Genomic DNA, 25,438 nt, shown 5'->3' with positions numbered 1-25,438 from the left:
ATAGAGGTTAAAAGCTGAAGTTGTGGGTAGAAATATTGGCAGGTTAGATATAGAAGAAAAGATTGGTAAAGCTGTAACATATGGTAAAAATTATGCAATGAGAAACAGAGGAAAAAATGAATTAAAATGAAACCAAGGACCAAGGAGATGAACCAGCAAGCACAGTGATCACTGCACACATGTGAGGGCCTGAGGTTAGATCTACAGAACCATATACATCTGAACACACGAGTGCATATCCTTAATCCCAGTGCCCAGTGGTGAGGTGAGAGATACAAACAGGAGGATCCCTGCAAGTTCACGAGCCAACTAGCCTGGTGCAAGTCACAGTGAACAGTACAAGGCACTGTCTCAAACAAGGGAAATGGCAAGGAGCAACACTGGAGATTGGACTCTGATTTCCACAGACACATTGTGGTAAGTGTGCAACACACAATGTAACACACAAGGATAAAAACAGAAAGAACTTCTGTGATGTGGGAGATAACTGCAAAGCCCTATTTTGTGTGTAACAGACATCCTTAAGTAAGAGAATGGGGATGCAGTGAGCAAAGTTGAAGAAATAATAGGTAATTTCATTTTTGTGTTTTGAAGAGACAATTTATGAAAGTTTTGATGAGAACTATAAATCTACAAGTACAAGAAGCTCAAAAAAATTACAAGCACAATTAAATAATTAAATAATAGAGACTGAGGTGAAGAAAAAAAAAAAAAACAAAGGTACACATAATGAAATTCAAATGAGAGACAGGGAACACTAAAGACTACAGAGATATAGAACAATGAAACCAAAGCAAGGATTGGCATCGGATTTCTGACATGCTGCTTAGTTAGTTTTGTCAACGTGACATGAGCTTGGATTATTTAGGAAGAGGGACTCTCAGTTGAGAAAGGCCTTCTACCAGATTGCTCCATAGGTATGACTCTGGGACATTTTCTTGACTAATGATCTATGGGGAAAGGAAGGCGCAGCCTACTGTAAGTGGCACCAGCGCTGTGTAGGTGATCCTAGGTTATCCAAGAAGGCAGGCTGAGCAAGCTGTGAGGAGCAAGCCAGTAAGGAGCACCCCTCCCATGATCTCTGCTTCAGTTCCTGCCTCCAGGTTCCTACCAATAAACTGAAAGCAGCAAGCTGAAATAAACCCTGGCTCTTCCAAGGTGTTATTCGGTCGTGGTGTTTATCACAGCAGTAGAATACAAACTGGGGAATTCTGGGCCCAACAAAATAGCTTTTGAATAAAAAATGAAATAAAATCCCTTTAAAACATAAAAAACATTGAATACACCAAAGGCTGAGAGCTTTCAGTGCTAGCCCAGCTGCCTTACTACACAGTTCTAAGGCAGGAAGAAAATGATGCCATCTCTAAATACAGAGCTGCATCAGGTAAGGCACCAGAGATGGTAGCAACACCAGAAAGTGCGTAATATTTTTCCTGTGATTTCTAACACATTTTAAAGTCGTTGGAGTAAATACAACAATAATATATTTTGGTATATGTAACATACACAAAGTTAGTACTTAAGACAACATTACATAGAGACTGGGGAAGAATAAGGAAGTATACAATCTTCATATGTTTATATTATATATGAGATGGCATAACAGACCTTAAAAGGAGATCATGGGGATTAAAGTTTCCGTGCTTGCCTTCCATGCATTGGTATTCCACACCATGGTGTCAATTAACCATATAAGATGTCAAACTTAGTAAGTGACTATCCCACTGATTTTCTGTGACCCTCTCCTTAGGCCACAGAAATACTGAAAATAGACCAGTTAATAACAGCACAACGACTTTTAAGTATTTAAATAAAAGGAAGAATTACATATATCTCGTTTTAAATCAAAAGTTTGAACTGATTAGCAAAAAGAATAAATGACATACAGAAGACCAGGTTAGGCTGAAAGCTAGGCCTCTTATGGCAAACAGCTACATTGTAAATTTCTGCAATTAAAAGAGCGATTCAATATGAGGAGATTTATTGGTGACACAGAGAAAGTTGACTGGTATGCATTCAAGATCAAAGCAACATCCACTTAAGACAAAGCCTACTGAGAACAGGGTGGTTCCTCTCCTCAGTCCTATGATACAGCAGATGGAGAAGGAAGTTCCAAAAGAAAAAACAGAAGCAGAGATTAGCTCATGGGGTTTAAGGAGAGAAGCCATCTCTGTGCCATCAACATGCAAAATGAGGTGTTCCCTCATCATTATAGAAGCTACAGCAAATTAAATGTAAATCACAGATACCTGATGATGGTGACTACACTGAGAAACAGATTTTCAATGCAGACAGAACAACTTCCTACTGGAGAAAGATGCCATCCAAGCATCCTAGCTGGAAAGGGCTTGGTGTCTGCCTTCAAGGCATCACAGGACAAGTTGCTTTATATTAGGGGCTAATGCACATGGCAACTTGAAGTTAAGATACATCCTCATGTATCATTAAAAAGAAATCCAAACATCCATAAGAATTATATTCTATCTACTCTGCCAGCACGCCATAAGTAAAACAACAAAAACAACAAAATAAACAGGTTTGCTTACAGCACAATGTTTCTGTTATGTTGTAGCTCAATTGTAGTTTTTGATTAACTTGCAATAGTTGTAAAATATGATGTGCAGACACATAAAACAACATGAATAATCAATATTCCCCTCTACTTATCATCTCTTTCTGTTGAAGTTTTTACAGCCCTCTCTTCTGCATTATCATAAAATAATAATAGGTACTTGTGAACATCCCTTCTGTCTGCAGCAGAGCACAACTTCCTTCTGTCAAACAGAATTTTGGTATCAATTGTCCAATTTTTTTTCTTTTCTGCCACACCTGACACTTCCTGGATTTGGTAATTACCATTCTACTTCAAATAGATGTGACATTGTATGTCACTTAACATAATGTCTCCCAGGTGTGTCCATTATCTACAAATGATAGAAACCTATTCCTTTAATTATTACCTGTATTCATTTGTGAGGGGGAGATGGAGGAGGCATGCTATGGCATATCTGAGGTGGTTAGAAAACAAGCCACAGCAGTTGGTCCTCTCCTTCTATCATGTAGACTCTGAAGATTAATATCAAGTTGTCAGTCTTGGAGGCAAGCTTTTAATGTCAAGCCATCCTAAGGCCCAGAATTCGATGTTTTTCCTATAGGCTAATAATACTCAATCATATGCACCTAGATTAGTTTAATATCTTTGCCATTTTTAATAGTATAAAACAAAATGTGGAGTTGTATATATCTTTGGGGTTTATTGATTTCTTCTTTTTTAATGTATGTATGTATGTGTGTATATAAGTACGTATGTATGTGAATCATTATGGCAAATGGCCTGTTGGCTTGTTTTAACTGCTTATTTAGATAATTCAGAGCTACTTCAAGAAAAAAAATCCTTTTAAAACACCACTGTCGTTGACAATGTACCTGGTCACCCATGAGCCTTGCTGGAGATATGCAATGAGATCAATGTTTTTTCCATGCCTGCTGACACAACATCCATTTGAAGTCCATGGGTGAAGGAATAATTTAATATTTCAAGTCTTACTGAATGGCTGTTCTATCAGCAAGCAAAGTATAATTTAGAGGAGAGAACAAAGGAAGTCATTTAGTAATGATTTAGGATCAATTTAATCAAGAAAATCTAAATGTTTATGCTCTAGTAAGAAGGTTTCAAAATATATTATGTAACAACTGATAAAACTGCACAATGGAATAAAAAACAATTATCACTGAGTATTTTAATAAGTCTCTCAATAATAGAACAAACGCACAAAGATATCATCAAAGATACTGAAGGGATGAATGAAACTATCAACCAAATTAACTTGATTCACATGTATACACTGTTGAATGCAACACCAGGTTATAATTTGTTTCAACTCTCCTGAAGCATAAACCAAAGAAAAAGGTGATACACTGAACCATAAATCAGTCTCACTAAATTTAAAAGTATCACAATACTAAGAACTATATTCTCTGACCATGCCAGAATTAAATTAGAAATGGATAACAGAATGATCACTAAAAAATCCCCCCAAAATTCAAACAAAATAACACACCCCTAAATAATCCATGGGTCAAAGAAGAAACCAATATAAAAGGTATTTTGAGCTTAATAATGAAATATAATACATCAAGATGTATCTGATGACACTAAGTCACTGAACGGGAGATAGGTCACTAAAGACAAACTGGAACTCAACCTCATCTTCACCTGTAGAGCTGAAAGAAGGAGAAGCAAAGGATGCCAAAGTAAGCAGAAAAGAAACAATAAAGACAAGAGCAGAAAGAAGCAAAAGAAAGGGAGAGAAACAAGAGGATGGGAGGGAGGGAGAGAGGGAGAGAGGGAGGGAGGGAGGGAGGGAGGGAGGGAGGGAGGGAGGGAGGGAGGGAAGGAGGGAGGGAGGGAGGGAGGGAGGGAGGGAAGGAGGGAGGGAGGGAGGGGAGAAGGCAGAGAGAGCTAAACAATAAATCATTTATGAACACAGGAAATATCAAAGGAAACAGAAAAAACTACTAAAACCATCAATTAGATAGGAAAACTGATGTTTGAAATCAATTAACACCAATTAATGAGAAAGATCTAGAGAAACAAAAAAGAGGCCCAAGCAATAAATATGAAAAATAAAAGTCTCATGTCTAAAGAGTCAACCAATGTGAAAAAAAATACTGAAACATCAACTGTATACTTCTAAGTTTGACAACTTCTGTGAAATTTGGGGGAATTCTCCGAGTAACCCAAATTACCAAAATTCAATCAAGAAAATATAGCTCTAAGGCTGCCAAAGAGGAATAATATGTTGCTATGACACTGTAACAATGTAAACTGTAAGTTTCTGGCATCATAAACAAAGCCTAGCAGCCACACAAAGAAAAAGTCTACATAAAATTATCTAGAATTGAGCACTTCTCACATTCTGAAGACATCATTGTTGCAATATTAAAACAAAAGAAATACATTAGAAGGAAGAAGAACCAACCTAAATCTCTTAGGAACACAGGGGACATTTTCTAATCAAACTTTTCTCAAATGAAATTTGAAATACAATACAAGAGATAATATATTATAACTAGTAAGTCTCATCTCAGGGTTAATTTAAATTAGAAAATCAGTTCATGTGTTTCAGTATATTAACAAACTAAAAAAAAAAAAAAGCATAATCATCTCAATATACACAGTAAGAGCTGCATGCAAAATCCAGCATGAATTCTTCCAAAACTCAGCAAGCCAGAAACAGAGAAGGCCCTTCTTGGCCTGATGAACAGCTTGCTTCTGACATGACGCTTAATGGCACAGTATTGTATTTCTTCTCAGTATCAAGACCCAGAAAATGATGCATTATCTTAGCACCATATTCATCCTTGTACTGGAGGTGGTGATCAACACAATCAAGAAAGAAAATGAAACACCATGCATCCAAACATAAGGGAAGAGTTAAAGTTGTTGCATTTCCAAACCACCAGACAGTCAATGCAGAAAATTGTCACAGAATGTATATAAAGGTGCTATAATTATTAAATGTATCAATCTTAGTATCCCAAGATACAAGATCAGTACACAATGCTCAATTTTATTTCTATGTATTATCAATGAACAATTAGACATTGAAGTTTTTTTTAAGATACCATTTACAATGGTATTGATCAACAATATAAAATATTGACATAAAAATCCAACAAAAATATTAATGGTCTGAACACTGCAAACAATAAACTATTGTTCAGAAGATTTTTAAAACAGCTTAATTAAGTGGAGAGAAATACATCCAGGATGGAAGATTCAATTCTATTGAGATGGCAATTCTCTGAATTCTATTGTAGATTAAATGCAATCACACATGGAAACCCAGACATCGTTTTTTGTATTAATGACAAGTTCAATCAGTAACAGGCTAATTCTAAACTTCATATAAAAATTCTAATGGCCTAATGTAGCTAAAACAACTTTTAAAAAGAAGATAGAAGTCTAAAAACTGTGATTTTAAATTTTACTATAAAATAATTATAAGTCAAAGAATGTGTAATTGGTATAAAGATAGAAGAAAAATCAGAACTGTCTAGAATAAAATGTTAAGAAAATTTTCTATTACTACATTAAAAGCACAACCCACAAAAGAATAAATTGACAAGTTGCACTTCATCAACATAATAAGGTCTGTCATTCATAAAGACAGTATTATAATGAAAAAAACAAGCCACAGACTAGCAGGAAATATTTGCAAAGTATTTATTCAGTAAAGGATTTTGTATAAAAATGTAAGTATCTTTCAAAACTCATTTAAGAGAAATAATTCAACAAATAGAAGCAAAATGTTTAAGCAAATAATTTACTTGGGCAGATCTATAGATATGTGCTTGAAGAGATAGCTCAGCACTGGAATTTATGTCTAGCATGCAAAAGACCCTGGCTTTTACCATCACCAAAGGAGGAAGAAGAAGAGCTAAAGAAGCAGGAAGGGAGAAAGTGCAGGAAAGCAGGAAGGATGGGAAGAAAAAAAAAAGATACTCAACATCATTAGTCCTCGGGGAAATTAAAATTTAAACTACTACAATGAGAACCATCAGATGCCACCTATAACCCAATTTTAAGAATGTGCCTCCCTATAAAATAAAAGCATATATCCATGCAAAGACCTATTATGTTTATCTCTGTGGTAGTTTGAATAATAATGGCCCACAGCCTCATATATTTGAATATTTAGTCATTTAGGAGTAGCACTATTAAAGATTAGAAGGTGTGACCTTGTTGGAGGAAGTGTATCACTGGGAGTAGACTTTCAGGTTTCAAAGGCACACACCAGAACCAGACTTTCTCTACCTACTGATAAGGATCTAACCCTCAGCTAATGCTCCAGCATCTGCCTGTATACTGCCGTGTTTCCTGCCATGATGATGGCGGACTAAACCTCTGAAACTGTAAGGAAGCCCCCAGTGAAATGCTTTCTCTTGTAAGAGTGCTCTTTCACTGCAATAGAACAAGGACTAAGACAGAGGTTGGTACCAGGGAGTGGGGTATTGCTGTGGCAGGCCTAACCATGCTATTCAAGGAACATGGAAGACTTTGGAACTTTGGACTAGAAAAGTGGCTAGAATCTATAAGTGAGGATGAAAGGGTCATCCTAGAAGGAACATGGTAGACAATGGTATTAAGGACAATGTGGACTGTGAGAGCTCATCTCAAGAAGTTTCTGAGGGGGAAAGTATCAGTAAATGACCTAAAGGCCATTTTTATGACATTTGGGCAAAGAATGTGGCTACTTATTGTCCTTGTCCTAAAAATCTACCTGAAGCTAAAGTGAAAACTTTTAGATTAATGGGATTGGCAGAGGAGATTTCAAGACAGCCTAATATTGAGTAGGTCATGTGGTTTTTAGTGGTTACTCTTTTGCAGATGTATAATGAAAAGGAGCAAGATGAGCAAGGAAAAACACAAAATGTATAATTTGAAGAGAAAAAGGAACACCGGGAGCACCAAGAAGTGTAATGGAGCCAAAGTCCATGCTCAGGGAACTAAGATGTTTAAAGGAAAGACTATGCTAAATGGAATAAAGGGAGTGGTGAGTCAGGACAAGACCCCACACAGCTAAGCTTTCAAGTTTTAAAAACAAATTACAGAAAAGACTAAGCAGTGAAGGAAGCCATTAACAACAGAAAGAAGATGAACTGGTAATGTAACATATATTCTGTGCCATTATGTATTTGAAGTATAGCTCTGCTTTTCTCATTTTTTTATTTTTATGGGGCTTACAGAATGTCATGAGTCTCAGAAGAGAGTTTGAACCTTGGCCTTTTAAAGTGTGGAGACTGTGAGTGACTATGGGGACTTTTGAAGTTGAACTGAATACATTTTGCACTCTGATATGACTACAAGCCTATGAGGGCCAGGTAGTGGAATGTGGTGATTTGAATGAGAATAGATAGCTCTGCAGGTTCATATATTTGAATGTTTAGTCACCATGGAGTAGCAACATTTGAAAGGATTATAAGGATTACGAGGTCGACCTTCTGGAAGAAATGTGTCACTGGGGGTTGGCTCAAAAGCCCATGTCAAGTTCATATTCATTCTTCTCCCCCCTCTCTCTCTCCCTCTTTCGCTCTCTCTCTAAATCAGGATGTAGTTCTTACTGCTCCCATGTCTGCCTAGATGCCACAAGGCTTCCTGGCATGATAATAGTATTCTAAACCTCTGAAACTATAAGAAATCCACAAATTATATGCTTTCTTTTACAATAGTTGTCTCATTCATAGTGTGTCTTTACAACAATAGAAGAGTGACCAAGTCATTCCCTAATAGCACTATATGTACTGGCTAAACATCTAGACTTGAAGTATCCATCTATGAGTGTGACTTACTGGTACTGTTGAATATTCCTCCTCAGAAAACAAATTATTTATATTTTTAAAATACCTATGCTTGAATAAAGTCATACAAAAGAAAATGAGGAATATATACTGAAGTGTTCAGTTTACACAAATCATTTTCTGGCTTGCTCACTGACATATGTTCAGCTAATTTTCTTAGACAGCCAGGGCCAACCTGATGAGAAATGCCATTGCCCATGTGGGCTCAGTTCCCCTATACTTATCCTCAACCAAGACAATCTCTCACAGACGTGGCCATCAGCCAATCTGATAGAAGCAACTTTTCATCTGAGATTCCCTCATTACTCATAACTTTTTATTATGTCACTCCACAATAAAACTAACCAGTATAGTGAGTGCCAAGAACAGATCAGCAGTTTCCTAAGGAGTTATAAAGGTCAGAGAGAAGTAGAGTGGATAAAAGGACACTTTGTGTGGTAGGCATGTTTACCATCTTCATTGAAATTTTGACTTATGAATGTATACATATTTCAATCTCAATATGTACATTTAAATATATCCATTTGTTGTATGTCAAAGATCACTAACACTGTCAATTTATAATAAAGAATGGAAGTGATAATCAAAAGCAGTGTTCGGCCAGTGATACGGCTTAGTGAGTAAAGGCCCTTATCATCAACCCTGACAACTTAAGTTGGATCCCCTGTACCTACAGAGGAAGAACTGAGTCTTACAAATTATTGTCTGACCTCTATGTGCACACTGTGCAACAAACACACATTCACATACAAAATTAACAAATGTAAGAAATGAGCTCTTGGTTCCAGCTACTGTCTGATAAATGACAACACCTATTCTTCATTCTGGGATTCTGAGCTAGGCTCACAGAGATAGGTATGATGTGGTGTGTGTTCTCAAAGACTTCTCAATGCAGCTATGGAGTGAAATAAGTGATTAGATTACAACAAATCGATTGGTTTTTAAGAAACGTGGAATTAAAATTAAAGATGGCAAATAGTCCAGGGACTTAATGTTTAAACAGAATTAAAAACTTCCAAATGAAGGGGAAAAAAGCAAAACCCTCTTCTCTGTGCATGCTAAACAGAGATTTCTTAAATGTGGGAGTCTGCTTTTGTGTGCTCTGTCTTTCCATGTGCTGCTTTTGTGTGTGCTTTTGTTTTTTCTTCACTTAGTTTTAGCATCTTTTCCCATAGTAACCAAGTATAACCTAATGCCTTTACCTAACTATAGGTTCTGAGTAGGGAACTCTTGAATGTCTGATGATACCTCTTGGACTGCTGACAGAGTTTTTCTCTACTGCTCCAGAGATCCTCACATTGGTCAGCCACCAGTGAAAGGAATTCAATGGGGTGGGGCTTGAGGAAAAAATGTAGACAATATTCCAGGGAGAGAGCACCGAAGAGGTCCACAAGCTGGTGTGACATCTGCCTGAGTGTAGAATCTTCTTAAGGGCTAGTTGAAGAAGCCCCATAGACAGGACTTCTTTTCAAGACTGATGCTGCACCACCTGCACATAACCTGCTCTAGTGAAGGTGAGCATGTGGAGATGAAAAGCACATAAGATTTTTGGTGAGATCAAGTACATGGGGCAGACAGTGTTCACTATACTGTATACAGAAAGGTATGATGTGCCCTGGCCTCAGAAAATCTGAAGAATATGGCTATTTCTAATTCTTTTACTCTGTTTGTTTGTTTGTCGACAGGGTCTCAATATGAAACCTTAGCTAACCTTGAACTCACTCTGTAGACCAGGCTGGTCCTCAAAGAGAGATGCACCTGTTTCTGCCTCTGCCTCCCAAGTGCCTGGCCACACTATTTAACTCTCCAGCTACATACCATTTGATCACAGCACCCATTCCCACAAAGCGTCCCAGTATATGAACTGGAGTTTCTGCGGGAAGTTTTACCAATGCTTTTGCTGACTGCTCCACTGAGGGCCAGAGACTCCACCCAAGACAAGTGGAGCTTTGACGGAGGTCTGATGAAACAGTGTTTTCCCCTAATAATGCATGCTGAGGAAAAATAGGTACAATGTAACACATGTGCATCTACAGTGTTTATTTAACATCTGTGTACTGGCTGGTTTGGGGTGTCAACTTGACACAGGCTGGAGTTATCACAGAGAAAGGAGCTTCAGTTGAGGAAATGCCTCCACGAGATCTGATAGCTGAAGCTCACAGAGCAGAGCATCATACTTCTCTAGGCCATGGAAAACTGGATTTTTCTCAATGCCTCTTTCTCCCCTAGGCAATTAGACAAGAAAAGTTGAAGGAAGCAAGCAGAAGTAGGGAGGAGGCTTAACAGAAAATGGGGAAATAATATTGATGGCCTGCTAACTAGGCCTCCCTGCTCCTGAACCCTTCACACTAGCAGTTCCAGAAACGGGTAGGGATGAGATTCAGGCCCACACACGCAGGCTGTTAGGAAGTGGTGTGTAAATCAATAGCTAGCAATGCAGAGCTCTGTAAGGAATTCAGCATAGTAAGAGCTTGGGAAGAGGACAGAAGACAGAAAAGTCTGACCAGGAAGCAGAAATAACAGGAGCCACCATTCTCCTATAGACATGAGACATGACACAACAGAATAATGGAAAGAAATAAAAGATGATGGAAAGGTGAGATAGAATCATCCTGCAGCAGGTTATGCAGTCAGCATAATGAGCTACTCCCCACTGCTGGAGTCATCCAGAGTATGGCATGCTGTCTGAGGTCAAGAACACTAGCAAGAAACAGGTTTGGGGAAGGACAAGGAGTTCTGAGACAGTCATGCTGATCTTCAGATGAGAAATAGGCTCCCATTGTTGTCTGTGGCAGGAGGGAGAAGCATCAGAAAAACAGCTAGGTCTGTGAGTCTAGAGCTTTAAGAACAAGAGTTAGAATGAACAAGGCCACGACAGTTATTGGTGCCTGCTACAGTGGGGGAATAATATTGATGGCCTGCTAACTAGGCCTCCCTGCTCCTGAAAACCTACCTTTTCCTGGGTACTGACCACCTACTATCACTGAGCTCAAATAGCATGTGCATCTACACTGTTTATTTAACATCTTTGTACTGGTTGGTTTTGTGTGTCAACTTGACACAGGCTGGAGTTATCACGGAGAAAGGAGTTTCAGTTGAGGAAATGCCTCCATGAGATCCAACTGTAAGGCATTTTCTCAATTAGCGATCAAGGGGGAAAGGACCCTTGTGGGTGGGACCATCTCTGGGCTTGTAGTCTTGGGTTCTATAAAAGAGCAGGCTGAGCAAGCCAGGGGAAGCAAGCCAGTTAAGAACATCCCTCTATGGCCTCTGCATCAGCTCCTGCTTTCTGACCTGCTTGAGTTCCAGCCCTGACTTCCCTTGGTGATGAACAGCAGTATGGAAGTGTAAGCTGAATAAACCCTTTCCTCCCCAACTTGCTTCTTGGTCATGATGTTTTGTCCAAAGTACGTGTTTCCTGCATGGGTGCAGCTTTATGGGAAGGCCTCATCTTCTTTGCATGGAGTCTAGCCAGCACTAAAGACACTATATGTCAGTGGACAAACCATAAAGACCTCTCACTTGGAATGTGATAGAGACAAATAGAGAGAGGGCTCTCACTCCAGCTGACAGAGGTTCCAGAGGCCATCCAACACATCCAGGCTCAAGTAACATAAATTAGCAACTCCATCTCTGAGGCTCAGCTCTTTAATTATTCCTTTCTTCCTCTGATACCAACTGTGAAGTGCTCATCAATGCAATTTGCTTGTTACTGTCTAGATCGATTTACCTTCAGTCCCTCCTTGCACCAATCTATTTTTGACACGGGGCACTGAAGACTCATTGATGAGCCAGATATGGCCATATCCTCAATGAACTCACAGTTTGCTCATCTAATGATTCCTTACTTCTCACATGTTCTTATGACTTAATCAATCAATTAAGCATATACTTTATAACAAAACTGTATCTGTTTGCCAGTGTCTCACAGTAGAACCAGAGAGTCACTGAATCTCCCAGAGAGGTACACAAATTCAGAAGCCAATTGTCTCTTCTCAAAATCAAATCCAAATGACAACATGAAAAGGTTTATAATACTCAACAAAACTCAGCAGTGAACAAGTAGATGTAATTAAGAAAACTGCCACACGAAGAATACAAACAAAAACATGCGGCCTTGAATGCTTATCCTGAATCAAGAAAAACACATAAAGCAATCAAATATAGAAAAATGGTGGCATACTTGTAATCCAAGCTCTGGGGAGGTAGAGACAGGTGGATTCCTAGGGCTCACTGCCCAGACAACCTAGCATGCACAGTGAGCTCCAAGCTAATATAAAACCCTGCTTCAAAAAAAAAAATAAAAAATAAACAAAAAACAAAAATCAAGATGGATGGCATTTGAGAATCAACCCCTGATATTGGCCTCTGGCCTTCACATGTACATTCACAAATGTGCACATTTTCTTGTACACAAACAGACCTGTATACACACACACACACACACACACACACACACACACACACAAGTTGAAGCTGGTGAGTCTTTATCAAATGCCTTATCCCTGATTCTTTAATTATTTTCCATTATTTTATTACTAGTTACTACATACAATACAAAGAACAGCAACTATTTGTGGCTCTATGTTTAATTAGCTTGAACTTTGCAGTGCTTAAAATGTTACAACACTGCAAGAAGAATAGAGCTTTTGCCCCACTTTGGGACCACACTTAAACAGGAAATAACACTCTCAATGTGGCTGGCCCTGTAGCTAAACTAACATGTCTTTTAGAGAGCATTACTGTCATTAACCATATGCTACATCGGAATTTGGGGTCAAGACTTTATCTGAATCTCTACCTTTGGAGTGAAGTCTTCAAGAATGCCCATATGCTGGGGCTAAAGGTCAGCCAAAGAGCGTCCCCACTGTCATGTATACATGAGCCCTGCTGATTGGCTTTTCAGAAGATTCTGAATACAAGTGCTGGATCTTTGCCAAAGCCATTAGCCCCATGATGTCACTGACAGACTGTGCTTTAGAGCTAGCTGATCTTCATAAAGAATTCTCCAGCAGGAGTGTGGAGCTGGTCCAGAGATCAAAGCACCTATCATGAGTTTAGATTCCCTAGAAAACCACATAAAGTCTAGGTGGTCATGGAAGCCCACTTCGTAATTCCTGCCTCAGAAGGCAGGAAGAGGATCCCTAGAGCAAGCTGACTAGACAGGCCACATCAGAGAGCTCTGGGTTTGACTGAGTGATTCTTGCTCAGTGAATAAGGTGGGAGAGCAATTGTGGTTTATGCCCAACATCAACTTCAGGCTTCCACACACACATACACCTGTCCTTACCCACACTGGCAAAAATGTGTATAATACACACAAAAAAATGGGGATAAAAGAATCCCACCAACCACATAGAATGTCTGCCTGACTATAAGAAATTGATTCAGCGCCTGCAACTTCTATCACCCTGTCTGTAAAAGAGGGATGATGAGAACTGTCAGCAGGGCCGGTCATGTACAAGTGATCAGGAATGGAGGCTGCTGCCCTGTGCCTTTCAAGAAAAAGAGGCTTCCTGGAAAAAGAAACAAGACAGAAGGGAGCTGGGGCTCCCCAAGCCCCCTCACTTCTGAAGAAAGACATGGCTACATCAGGATTCTTAGACCTATCTGTTCTTTCTAGGCAGCCAAGGTGAGTGCGTGCTCTCTGTGGTACTGCAGAGACCTGCTCCTGTGGCTGATCTATGTTCTATACCTGTCTCCTGGTCACTCTAAGCTTTGGGTTCAAGCTTCCTCCAAAATACCTGGGTGCCTAAGAGTGAAAAGTACCCACAAAGCACCTCCTACTGTGGTGTCTGAAGTTAAGATTGGCCCTAGAGGAGTCAGGCTAGAGAGACAGAGCATCCTGGGGATAGCAGGGATGCAGAAGAGGGAAGTAGAAGTCTTTAAAATGTAAAACAGGCTGGTTTCTGAAGCCTGGCTACAGAGAAGCAGTGGCTATTCACTGTGGCGGAGTCATCAAAAAGCGCAAAACCAGCACCAGACATTTGACTTCAGGGACACATGGAACGCTTCCTTTCACTGGAACAAAGGACATAGGGCTTTGAAGAGCCTGCAGAGAAGCAGCAAAGCTCCAAGAATCAAAACTTGCTGAGGATCAATGAAGCCTCAAGCAGGTTCTGAAGAGCAGGGTGGGATGGTCACATCCCCCTTCTAATTGCCTGGACAGCCATGGAACTGCCCCAAGGGAAATGCACAGGGACTGCATGTCCCTGGCTTGGCCTTGTAGATGTGGAACTCATGAGATAAGAACTCCTAGAGGAAGCCATCAGCAGTGGGCCTAGCATGTGATACTACCTGTGCCATTATTAACATCAGCTACGCAAAATGGGTCTCAGCCATATTAGCACTGCACTAATGAAGAAATACACATCATAAAAGAAGAAATTACCCACATAATAAACCCTAGATCCTCCAGAATGAAACCATTAGAAATTGATCAGCTAATTTAGTAGCAGCTAAAGGCTGCATCCTCCACTGAAGGCAAAACCAAGAAACACTTCCATGTCTGCTTTCATCGAAACAGCGTGTGGAGGTCGCACAGGCTGCCTGGGCTCTGCTTCCTGAAAGAGCATGAGGGCAGAGGGCTCTTCAGAAAAGCTAGGACCATATGACAATAGGTCACCCTGTGCCACAGCTTCAGCAGAGGCTGGCAGGGTGGTATTTCTGAAGAATGACATCCTGTTTGCCCCTGAGGCCAAATCAGTGGGGTGACCAGACCTAAAGGCACTTCCTACTAACCTTTTTTGGATGAGTGTATTACATATACACACCCACAGACCACACACAAATACATACACACACACACACACACACACCCAAATATACCTATACATGTACATGAATGTACAGATGTCATAACCATATACATATATTCTTGCATATTTACATATACATACATGTATCTGTACATTCATGTGCATATACACATGCACATGTATTATTCCTACACATATAGCCTCCCAACTATACTAATGTACACATTAAATATATACACACTCATATGCATATATTCACATACATATACAACTCACATATTCACACATAGAATGCAGTTCACACAAATCCAGACTAAGTCACATGTACAAACAACTCACACATACATACACATACATTCACAAATGTACATTTACATATCCACACTCACAAACCTACACATACCCTCACAATACACACCTGTACATATAGACATTTGTACATACACTGTCATGAATATAGACATACATTAATACTCATATGCACACAATTAATACACATACTCAGTTATTCCTGTACCACATGCACTCAGACAGAAAGCTCCTCCCACATATGTCTGTGCATACATTTAAATCAGTACATTTTCATGCATGTACACTCTTAGAAATGCATACACTCCTGCTCACACTCAGACACACTCACATAATACTCTCACATACTTGTATTATTCTGCATGAGACAGGGCCTCTATTCTCTCCTGATTCCTTTGTCCTGCCATCTGTATTTATTTTATAGCCTAATCTATGCTCCCAGGCCCTGGCTCCTAACTGACTGTCTGCCTCACCTCATCCCCTTTATGGAAAGTCTGAAACCACTTCTCTGACTTTCGACAGTCTCATAGACTTGGCTCTGGACTCTTCTGCTAGATCCCACCTCCTCCAGGTAATCATCTTGGCAGGCTAAGTCCAGTTCTCTGACCTCTCACCTTGGTAAAATGGAACTCCGGGAACATTTCAGCTCCCAAAGTCAGGTTTGGATTTGAAAGCCTTGTTCTGAGCTTTCCCATGGGACAGGGGTCAGGGTGAGCCACACCCATCACCATTCTGGGGTTCTTACCTCATTCACAAAGACCCAGTGGCTGTCCTTGGAAGCCAAGTTGGTCTCCACAGCCTGCAAAGAGAAAAAGAACGTATATGAACAGGAGCAACACAGAAGCTAGCAGACACGCAGGATCATTGCTGAGATAAAGTTTTATAAATACCATTTGTTTTTCAGAAATTATTCCTCACAAAACATGCCAACCCCCTGGAGCCCACTCTGGATGCCTTGATCACTGGAGACACCATCTGTTCTCCCATGTTCTTCCACACCAGCCTAGAGTGAGGTTAGAGGTCCTAGACCTGCAGGCGCCATAGCCACTGGTACAGGAATAGCCTCCCTTCCCCAAGAAAGCATTAAATTCCTTTCCAAAGGAGCACTTAAAGGTAGCATTCATCACTACACAAAACTACAGAGTGAGGAAACTAACATTAGATTTATGGCAGTTCACCTAGCCATGCTGAGGAATACCAGGAAAATAGAAGACACTGGCTCACCTGTGGTACTGCTTTTCATTCATGTTTTAGGATCTATGGTGCTGGGTCTTTTCCAGTTATAGAGGAGGGGCCCATTTCCACATTTCTCTCCACACCGCTTTGTCACAGTGCTTGCCATTTTTGCATGTAAATGACTACCAGTTTATTACTTCTTACTGTCTATTTTCTCTGCCAGGTTAGGTGAGAACCTTACAAGATAAAGGTCTACATCTCTCAGGAGAGAGCTGTGTCCCAGAACTTTGCTTTGCAGCAACATATAGTAGGTGTTCGATTCCATAGCTTATGTGTGAATAAGTGGTAGGCAGTGGCAGAGAAAAATCCTTGTTTTGTTTGCATACTTTAAACTTGTTTGTTTATGTGGGGTTTTTTTGTTTTTTTGTTTGTTTGTTTTTTGCCTTTTATGTAATAACAGGTCTTCAATAGAGCAAAGGCTAGTCTTAAACCCACTATGTACCCAAGACCCAAACTCCTGTTCCTCCTGCTTCCAACTCCTAAGGGCTGAGATTATACACATGCACCACAATGCCTGGCTCTTTTGTATGTATTTATGGATGCTTTCTGTCTCCTTGAATTGGAAAGCCAACAGACTGAAAGAGCTGGAAGGGATTGATGGTTTGTAAGCATGTCCTGTAAGGATGCTCACGGTAAGCATGTGCCAAGAGCTTGCTGAGCACCAGGCACTGTGCCAAGCCAACGATGAACCTGGGAAAGAGCTTTCAGATTTACTCCTTTCCTTTTGACATTTTTTTCACATTTTGGTAATGTAATTTTTATTACTCTTTTGATTTTAAAAATATAGGCAAATTAAGATGCTTAATTAAAATCTCTCCATAATACTTTCTCTTTTTTTAAAAAGAACGTGCCCATGGACTAAAAATTCTCCATTTATTCAGCCAGATTCATCCACTGGAAATTGTCTGAAGTGGCCCCTTCCAGAAGCTTCTACAGTTATATCATGCAAATGCATATCTACACATGCATATCAGACAGATGTTTTTAATTAAAATCACATTGGGAAATGCATATCAGGTAAAAATTCTCATCACTAACTTATTGATATATCGGATTTACATTTTCTTATCAGTAAGTACAGAAGTAATTGTTCTTAACAAAGGAGGTGTAATGGTTGGTGTCAGAGCATTGGGCTTTTGTGGTGCTGAGATACCCACACTATCAGAGCACAGAGCTCTGTTGGGGCTGTGCTCCATGGAAATAACAAAATTGATTGGGGAACACAGTAGATCATGAGAATAGATATCATAAAGTACCCAGGAGAATCCTAGCCCATGAGTCCTTACCAGACAACACTGCAGGACACCAAGCACAGGCACAGAGCTTTTTCTGGACCACTCAGGGATGAAGAATATAGACTGACCTCTATAGCCTATGAATGAGAGGCCACCACGCTGTGAAAAGATGAACCTGTGAAAGAGTCTGAAAGAGAAGGAAATAACCTACCCACTATCGTTTGTCTAGTGGTGCCATGTATAGAAAATATATAACAGCTGTTCCACTCCTGTGTGCAAAACTATGTAACCCAGAAGAGGAAAATTCAGAGAATGGGGTCCATAAATGTCCCAAGAAGCTCACAGGAAGCAGAGATAGATGGTCATTTTAGTCTTCTAAAGGTCCATCCTCACTCCTCCTTTTGCTCACATCTATCCTATATCTTTTGGCTATATGAACCTTACTCCATGAACATTATATTTCCTGGGATAAACAGATCCCTGCCCAACCCAGGAAGGAGGCTCTGGGGAACTGGTCTATGCCCTTGGAAAGAGGTGAACCTCAGCAAGACAAAAGGCATCTATGTATCATGGTGTATCTCTTGAGACACTTCCCATCCCATCTGCAAGCCTGAAAAGCCAGGATGTCTCTAGAGAAGCTTATAGGACCCAAGATTCAGTGTCTCTTGAGGACCCAGAATTACCAGTGTTGACTGGAGACAACCTCAGGGTAGGATCTTGACTACTCAGCCTAGAACCCCTCTCTTCTCTGCCACAGATGCCTTTAGATGTCTAAGACAATGGAGATAAGGGCAAAGTACAGGAACATTATCTAAGTATTGTGAAAACATCACTGGGCCCTTGCTGGACTTAATCACTAACCTTTAAACATTTCCATAATGGTCATTGGTTACATCATGCTCATTAGAATATGAAACAGAGCTTGGAGCTCTCCTAAGTTCCCAAAGGCTGGAATGCTAAACTGAATCTCCACAGAGGCAGATCAATGAGGCTGAACTCAAAACAAAATTGGCAAATGGAGAGATGAAATTTGAATGCAGTACAGTAAAGACTAAGGACTTATAGAAAAGCTTAGAGTAGTAGTGTGGGGGGGGAGGCATTGGTTCTACTCTTGGTGCTGATCTAAGTGGACCTCCACTCCAGTGATGGAAGGAACTACACTCTAAATCCCAGTCATGAAGGGGAACAGTTTAAGCCAATAGCCACTTAAAGTAACAAGGAACTCTTACTAGGAAAGATGATGTAGGTGTCTAACCAAATAAAGAACTGGCTTGAGCAAGAGTCTAAGTTGCTCTTTGCAGCATCTAAGCATAGATTTACAGGGAACTGTTTTAGTAATCAGAGATCAACACAGTGAAAGAAAAGTTTTCTACCTTTCTAAATGATGCAAGAAGAAATAGGCTGTCTCAGCTAGTAAGGACATCAGAAGTATCCCATTACTGTCAATGTCAACAGTGGCTTTGAAAATAAGTGGTGGCTCAGAGGGTAACCATAGGATGACAGGTACAACTCAGTGCTGAGCTGACATCCATTGTAATGATTACCAAGTTAGGCTGCAGTTAAGGAGCCCCTGGAAAGTTTCTCAAACTGTAGGCTCTGGCCTCAGTACAGAGGGTTCTAATTCACTGAGAGCAGCCACCTGCATAAAGCCGTAGTCCTTTCCAAGTTCCACTTGCACCTTGACCCTAAGAACTGAGATCTCGCCCAGAGAAGCTGTAGCTCTTTGAAGGTACAGGTGCATTTTGCAGCTGAGAGGTGCAAGCATTGCCAGTGGACAATTGCCAGTTGCTAGGCGATCCTAGGGAGTGTGTGGGAGCACGGCTCCCCTACGAACTCTTCTTACCTGGTATCAGACTCGGGCATGGAAGGTACCGGCAGAGAGAATTATTGATCAGGAAACTGCAGGATAACTGGCCAACCTCCCTGTCCTACTTTCCCTCACCAATTAAGCATCAGCTAATTTGTTAAGCCTCTTTTGCCCACACAGAGATAAATAGCACTTGGATACAGCCTTTTTCCAGAGGGTGCAGCTCATGCCGAGACTGGCATAGGTGGTAAGAAGGAACAGCTACTGAAGATTGAACAAAACCACACTGGCCTCCCTTCACAGTTACCAGAGGGCTGCCAGCTCTGTGGGCTAAGCCTTACCAGCTCACAGACCAAAAGCAGCAGAGTTGCTCCCAGTATTCCTGGTTTCCCTTCTAAGTGCTAACCTCTTCCTTCTTCTCCCGTATATGCCTGTGGCAGATAGAAACATGTTCATCATGAAGCAAGTGTGGCAGAGGAGCCTTTGCTCTGTGCTCCCTGGTGATCTGGATCATCATTCCAAGCACATTTTTGTGACCCACAACACTTGAGTACCAACCACACTGTGTTACTCTGCCTAAAACCCCTCATATCATAGTGAGGTATTTGATTACCCAGACTTCCTGTGCGTTCCTTCTCCACCACCAGCAGCCAAGACTCAGGCTACAAGAGTATGCCCAGCACTCATGATTACTTGGGAATTTATATCCCAACCAAGAAGGAGGATGCCACAGATACAGATCCCAGCTGTTATGCTCCCTGATGGGGATGCCTCTGTGTCATCTGAGCTGTTTCCAGAATCCAGCTACAGAATGAGGTCACAATGATGTCACCTGGCATCTGTCACTTCCTTGGTCCACATCTCTATGTACCTGCAGGCTTTCTTGTTGGAATTCCTCCGGGAACACTTATTTATTTATTTATTTATTTATTTATTTATTTATTATTTATTTATTTATTTATTTATTAAAAGTCATCTGATCCCTCCTTTTGAACCCTGCTTCTGGGGTCCCAAACTTGAAATGAACAGCTCCAGTCTGGGGTAATGTTAAGAATCAAAAAGCGGTCGGAGGACAGTGACCTGCCCTGCAGGGAGCGCCATCTTGGCTCCGGGACTCCGCCGAGCTTAGTCTCTACAGGTCAGAGTGGGGACCACGGGGGCAGACGGCTTCTGGGACAGGCAGGAGCCACAGAGCCGCTGAGGCAGCACCCTTTTGGGGCCGCAGACTTCCGGCACCCTCCCAGCCGGAGGACAGAGACCTGCCCTGCAGAGAGCGCCATCTTGGCTCCGGGACTCCTCCGAACTTAGTCTACAGGTTAGAGTGAGGACCACAGAGGCAGACAGCTTCTGGGACAGGCGGGAGCCACAGAGCCGCTGAGGCAGCACCCTTTTGGGGCCGCAGACATCCGGCACCCTCCCAGTCGGAGGACAGTGACCTGCCCTGCAGGGAGCGCCATCTTGGCTCCGGGACTCCGCCGAGCTTAGTCTCTACAGGTCAGAGTGGGGACCACGGGGGCAGACGGCTTCTGGGACAGGCAGGAGCCACAGAGCCGCTGAGGCAGCACCCTTTTGGGGCCGCAGACTTCCGGCACCCTCACAGCCGGAAGACAGAGACCTGCCCTGCAGAGAGTGCCATCTTGGCTCCGGGACTCCGCCGAACTTAGTCTACAGGTTAGAGTGAGGACCACAGAGGCAGACGGCTTCTGGGACAGGCGGGAGCCACAGAGCTGCTGAGGCAGCACCCTTTTGGGGCCGCAGACATCCGGCACCCTCCCAGTCGGAGGACAGTGACCTGCCCTGCAGGGAGCGCCATCTTGGCTCCTGGACTCCGCCAAACTTAGTCTGTACAGGTCAGAGTGAGGACCACAGAGGCAGACAGCTTCTGGGACAGGCGGGAGCCACAGAACCGCTGAGGCAGCACCCTTTTGGGGCCGCAGACATCCGACACCCTCCCAGCCGGAGAACAGTGACCTGCCCTGCAGGGAGCGCCATCTTGGCTCCGGGACTCCGCCGAACTTAGTCTGTACAGGTCTGCTGACAGAGGATACTCAGAATCCCCAGAAGAACAACCTCTGAACAGAGACAACTATAACAACTCCAGAGATTACCAGATGGCGAGAGGTAAAGGTAAGAATCTTACTAACAGAAACCAAGACCACTCACCATCATCAGGACCCAGCACTCCCACTTCGCCCAGTCCAGGGCACCCCAACACACCTGAAAAACTAGACCTGGATTTAAAAGCATATCTCATGATGATGGTAGAGGACATCAAGAAGGACTTTAAAGAACTACAGGAGAACATGGCTAAAGAGTTACAAGTCCTTAAAGAAAAACAGGAAAACACAACCAAACTGGTAGAAGTCCTTAAAGAGAAACAGGAAAACACATCCAATCAGATGATGGAAATGAACAAAACCATACTAGACCTAAAAAGGGAAGTAGACACAATAAAGAAAACCCAAAATGAGGCAACACTGGAGATAGAAACCCAAGGAAAGAAATCTGGAACCATAGATGCAAGCATCAGCAACAGAATACAAGAGATGGAAGAGAGAATCTCAGGTGCAGAAGATTCCATAGAGAACATGGGCACAACAATCAAGGAAAATGGAAAATGCAAAAAGATCCTAACTCAAAACATCCAGGAAATACAGGACACAATGAGAAGACCAAACCTACGGATAATAGGAGTGGATGAGAATGAAGATTTTCAACTCAAAGGACCAGCAAACATCTTCAACAAAATTATATAAGAAAACTTCCCAAATCTAAAGAAAGAGATGCCCATGAACATACAAGAAGCCTACAGAACTCCAAATAGGCTGGACCAGAAAAGAAATACCTCCCGACACATAATAATCAGAACAACAAATGCACTAAATAAAGATAGAATACTAAAAGCAGTAAGAGAAAAAGGCCAAGTAACATATAAAGGCAAGCCTATCAGAATTACACCAGATTTTTCACCAGAGACTATGAAAGCTAGAAGATCCTGGACAGATGTTATACAGACACTAAAAGAACACAAATTCCAGCCCAAGCTACTATACCCAGCCAAACTCTCAATTAACATAGATGGAGAAACCAAAGTATTCCATGACAAAGCCAAATTCACACATTATCTCTCCACGAATCCAGCCCTTCAAAGGATAATAACAGAAAAAAACCAATACAAGGACAGGAACCACGCCCTAGAAACAACAAGAAGGTAATCCCTCAACAAACCTAAAAGAAGACAGCCACAAGAACAGAATGCCAACTTTAACAACAAAAATAACAGGAAACAACAATTACTTTTCCTTAATATCTCTTAATATCAATGGACTCAACTCCCCGATAAAAAGACATAGACTAACAAACTGGCTACACAAACAAGACCCAACATTTTGCTGCTTACAAGAAACTCATCTCAGAGAAAAAGATAGACACTACCTCAGAATGAAAGGCTGGAAAACAATTTTCCAAGCAAATGGTCTGAAGAAACAAGCTGGAGTAGCCATTCTAATATCAGATAAGATTGACTTCCAACCCAAAGTCATCAAAAAAGACAGGGAGGGGCACTTCATACTCATCAAAGGTAAAATCCTCCAAGAGGAACTATCAATCCTGAATATCTATGCTCCAAATACAAAGGCAGCCTCATTCATTAAAGAAACTTTAGTAAATCTCAAAGCACACATTGCACCTCATACAATAATAGTGGGAGACTTCAACACACCACTTTCACCAATGGACAGATCATGGAAACAGAAACTAAACAGGGACACAGTGAAACTAACAGAAGTTATGGATCAAATGGATCTGGCAGATATCTACAGAACATTTTACCCTAAAACAAAAGGATACACCTTCTTCTCAGCACCTCATGGTACCTTCTCCAAAATTGACCACGTAATTGGGCACAAAACAGGACTCAACAGATACAAAAACATTGAAATTGTCCCATGCATCCTATCAGATCACCATGGACTAAGGCTGATCTTCAATAACAAAATAAATAATAGAAAGCCAACCTTCACGTGGAAACTGAACAACACTCTTCTCAATGATAACTTGGTCAAGGAAGGAATAAAGAAAGAAATTAAGGACTTTTTAGAGTTCAATGAAAATGAAGCCACAACATACCCAAACTTATGGGACGCAATGAAAGCATTTCTAAGAGGAAAACTCATAGCTCTGAGTGCCTCCAAAAGGAAACTAGAAAGAGTACACATTAGCAGATTGACAACACACCTAAAAGCACTAGAACAAAAGGAAGCAAATTCACCCAAGAGGAGTAGACGGCAGGAAATAATCAAACTCAAGGGGGAAATCAACCAAGTGGAAACAAGAAAAACTATTCAAAGAATCAACCAATCAAGGAGCTGGTTCTTTGAGAAAATCAACAAGATAGATAAACCCTTAGCCAGACTCACTAGAGGGCACAGGGAAAGCATCCTAATTAACAAAATCAGAAATGAAAAAGGAGACATAACAACAGATCCTGAAGACATCCAAAACACCATCAGATCCTTCTACCAAAGGCTATACTCAACAAAACTGGAGAACCTGGATGAAATGGAGAAGTTCCTAGACAGATACCAGGTACCAAAGTTGAATCAAGATCAGGTTAATGATCTAAACAGCCCTATATCCCCCAAAGAAATAGAAGCAGTCATTAATAGTCTCCCAACCAAAAAAAGCCCAGGACCAGATGGGTTTAGTGCAGAGTTCTATCAGACCTTCAAAGAAGATCTAATCCCAGTTCTTCACAAACTATTCCACAAAATAGAAACAGAAGGTACTCTACCCAACTCATTCTATGAAGCCACAATTACTCTGATACCTAAACCACAAAAAGACCCAACAAAGATAGAAAACTTCAGACCAATATCCCTTATGAATATTGATGCAAAAATCCTCAATAAAATTCTTGCTAACCGAATCCAAGAACACATCAAAACAATCATCCATCCTGACCAAGTAGGTTTCATCCCAGGGATGCAGGGATGGTTCAATATACGGAAATCCATCAACGTAATCCAGTATATAAACAAACTCAAAGACAAAAACCACATGGTCATCTCGTTAGATGCGGAAAAAGCATTTGACAAGATCCAACACCCATTCATGATAAAAGTCTTGGAAAGATCAGGAATTCAAGGCCCATACCTAAACATGATAAAAGCAATCTACAGCAAACCAGTAGCCAACATCAAAGTAAATGGTGAGAAGCTTGAAGCAATCCCTCTAAAATCAGGGACTAGACAAGGCTGTCCACTTTCTCCATACCTATTCAACATTGTACTTGAAGTCCTAGCCAGAGCAATTCGACAACAAAAGGAGATCAAAGGGATACAAATTGGAAAAGATGAAGTCAAAATATCACTTTTTGCAGATGATATGATAGTATATATAAGTGACCCTAAAAATTCCACCAGAGAACTCCTAAGCCTGATAAACAGCTTCGGTGAAGTAGCTGGATATAAAATTAACTCAAACAAATCAATGGCCTTTCTCTACACAAAGAATAAACAGGCTGAGAAAGAAATTAGGGAAACAACACCCTTCTCAATAGTCACAAATAATATAAAATATCTTGGTGTGACTCTAACTAAGGAAGTGAAAGATCTGTATAATAAAAACTTCAAGTCTCTGAAGAAAGAAATTCTAGAAGATCTCAGAAGATGGAAAGATCTCCCATGCTCATGGATTGGCAGGATCAACATTGTAAAAATGGATATCTT

At 41.0% G+C, this 25,438-nt stretch overlaps 1 protein-coding gene across 1 annotated transcript in view; it reads right to left on the bottom strand.

Annotated features, from left to right (window-relative positions):
• The window catches only part of Grid1 (glutamate ionotropic receptor delta type subunit 1), a 770,962-nt gene that overhangs the window by 291,127 nt on the left and 454,397 nt on the right, over nucleotides 1-25,438 (bottom strand). The window contains exon 5 of the mRNA XM_021181815.3: nucleotides 16,177-16,230. Coding sequence (XP_021037474.1) covers nucleotides 16,177-16,230 — 54 coding nt within the window. The remainder of the gene's footprint in view (nucleotides 1-16,176; nucleotides 16,231-25,438) is intronic.

This window comes from Mus caroli, unplaced genomic scaffold (assembly GCF_978045245.1).
Source record: "Mus caroli unplaced genomic scaffold, Mus_caroli_1 scaffold_12, whole genome shotgun sequence".
Classification (NCBI taxonomy): Eukaryota; Metazoa; Chordata; class Mammalia; order Rodentia; family Muridae; genus Mus; species Mus caroli.
The sequence above is the reverse complement of the archived record's forward strand: the minus strand, read 5'-3'. Positions and strand labels throughout refer to the sequence as shown.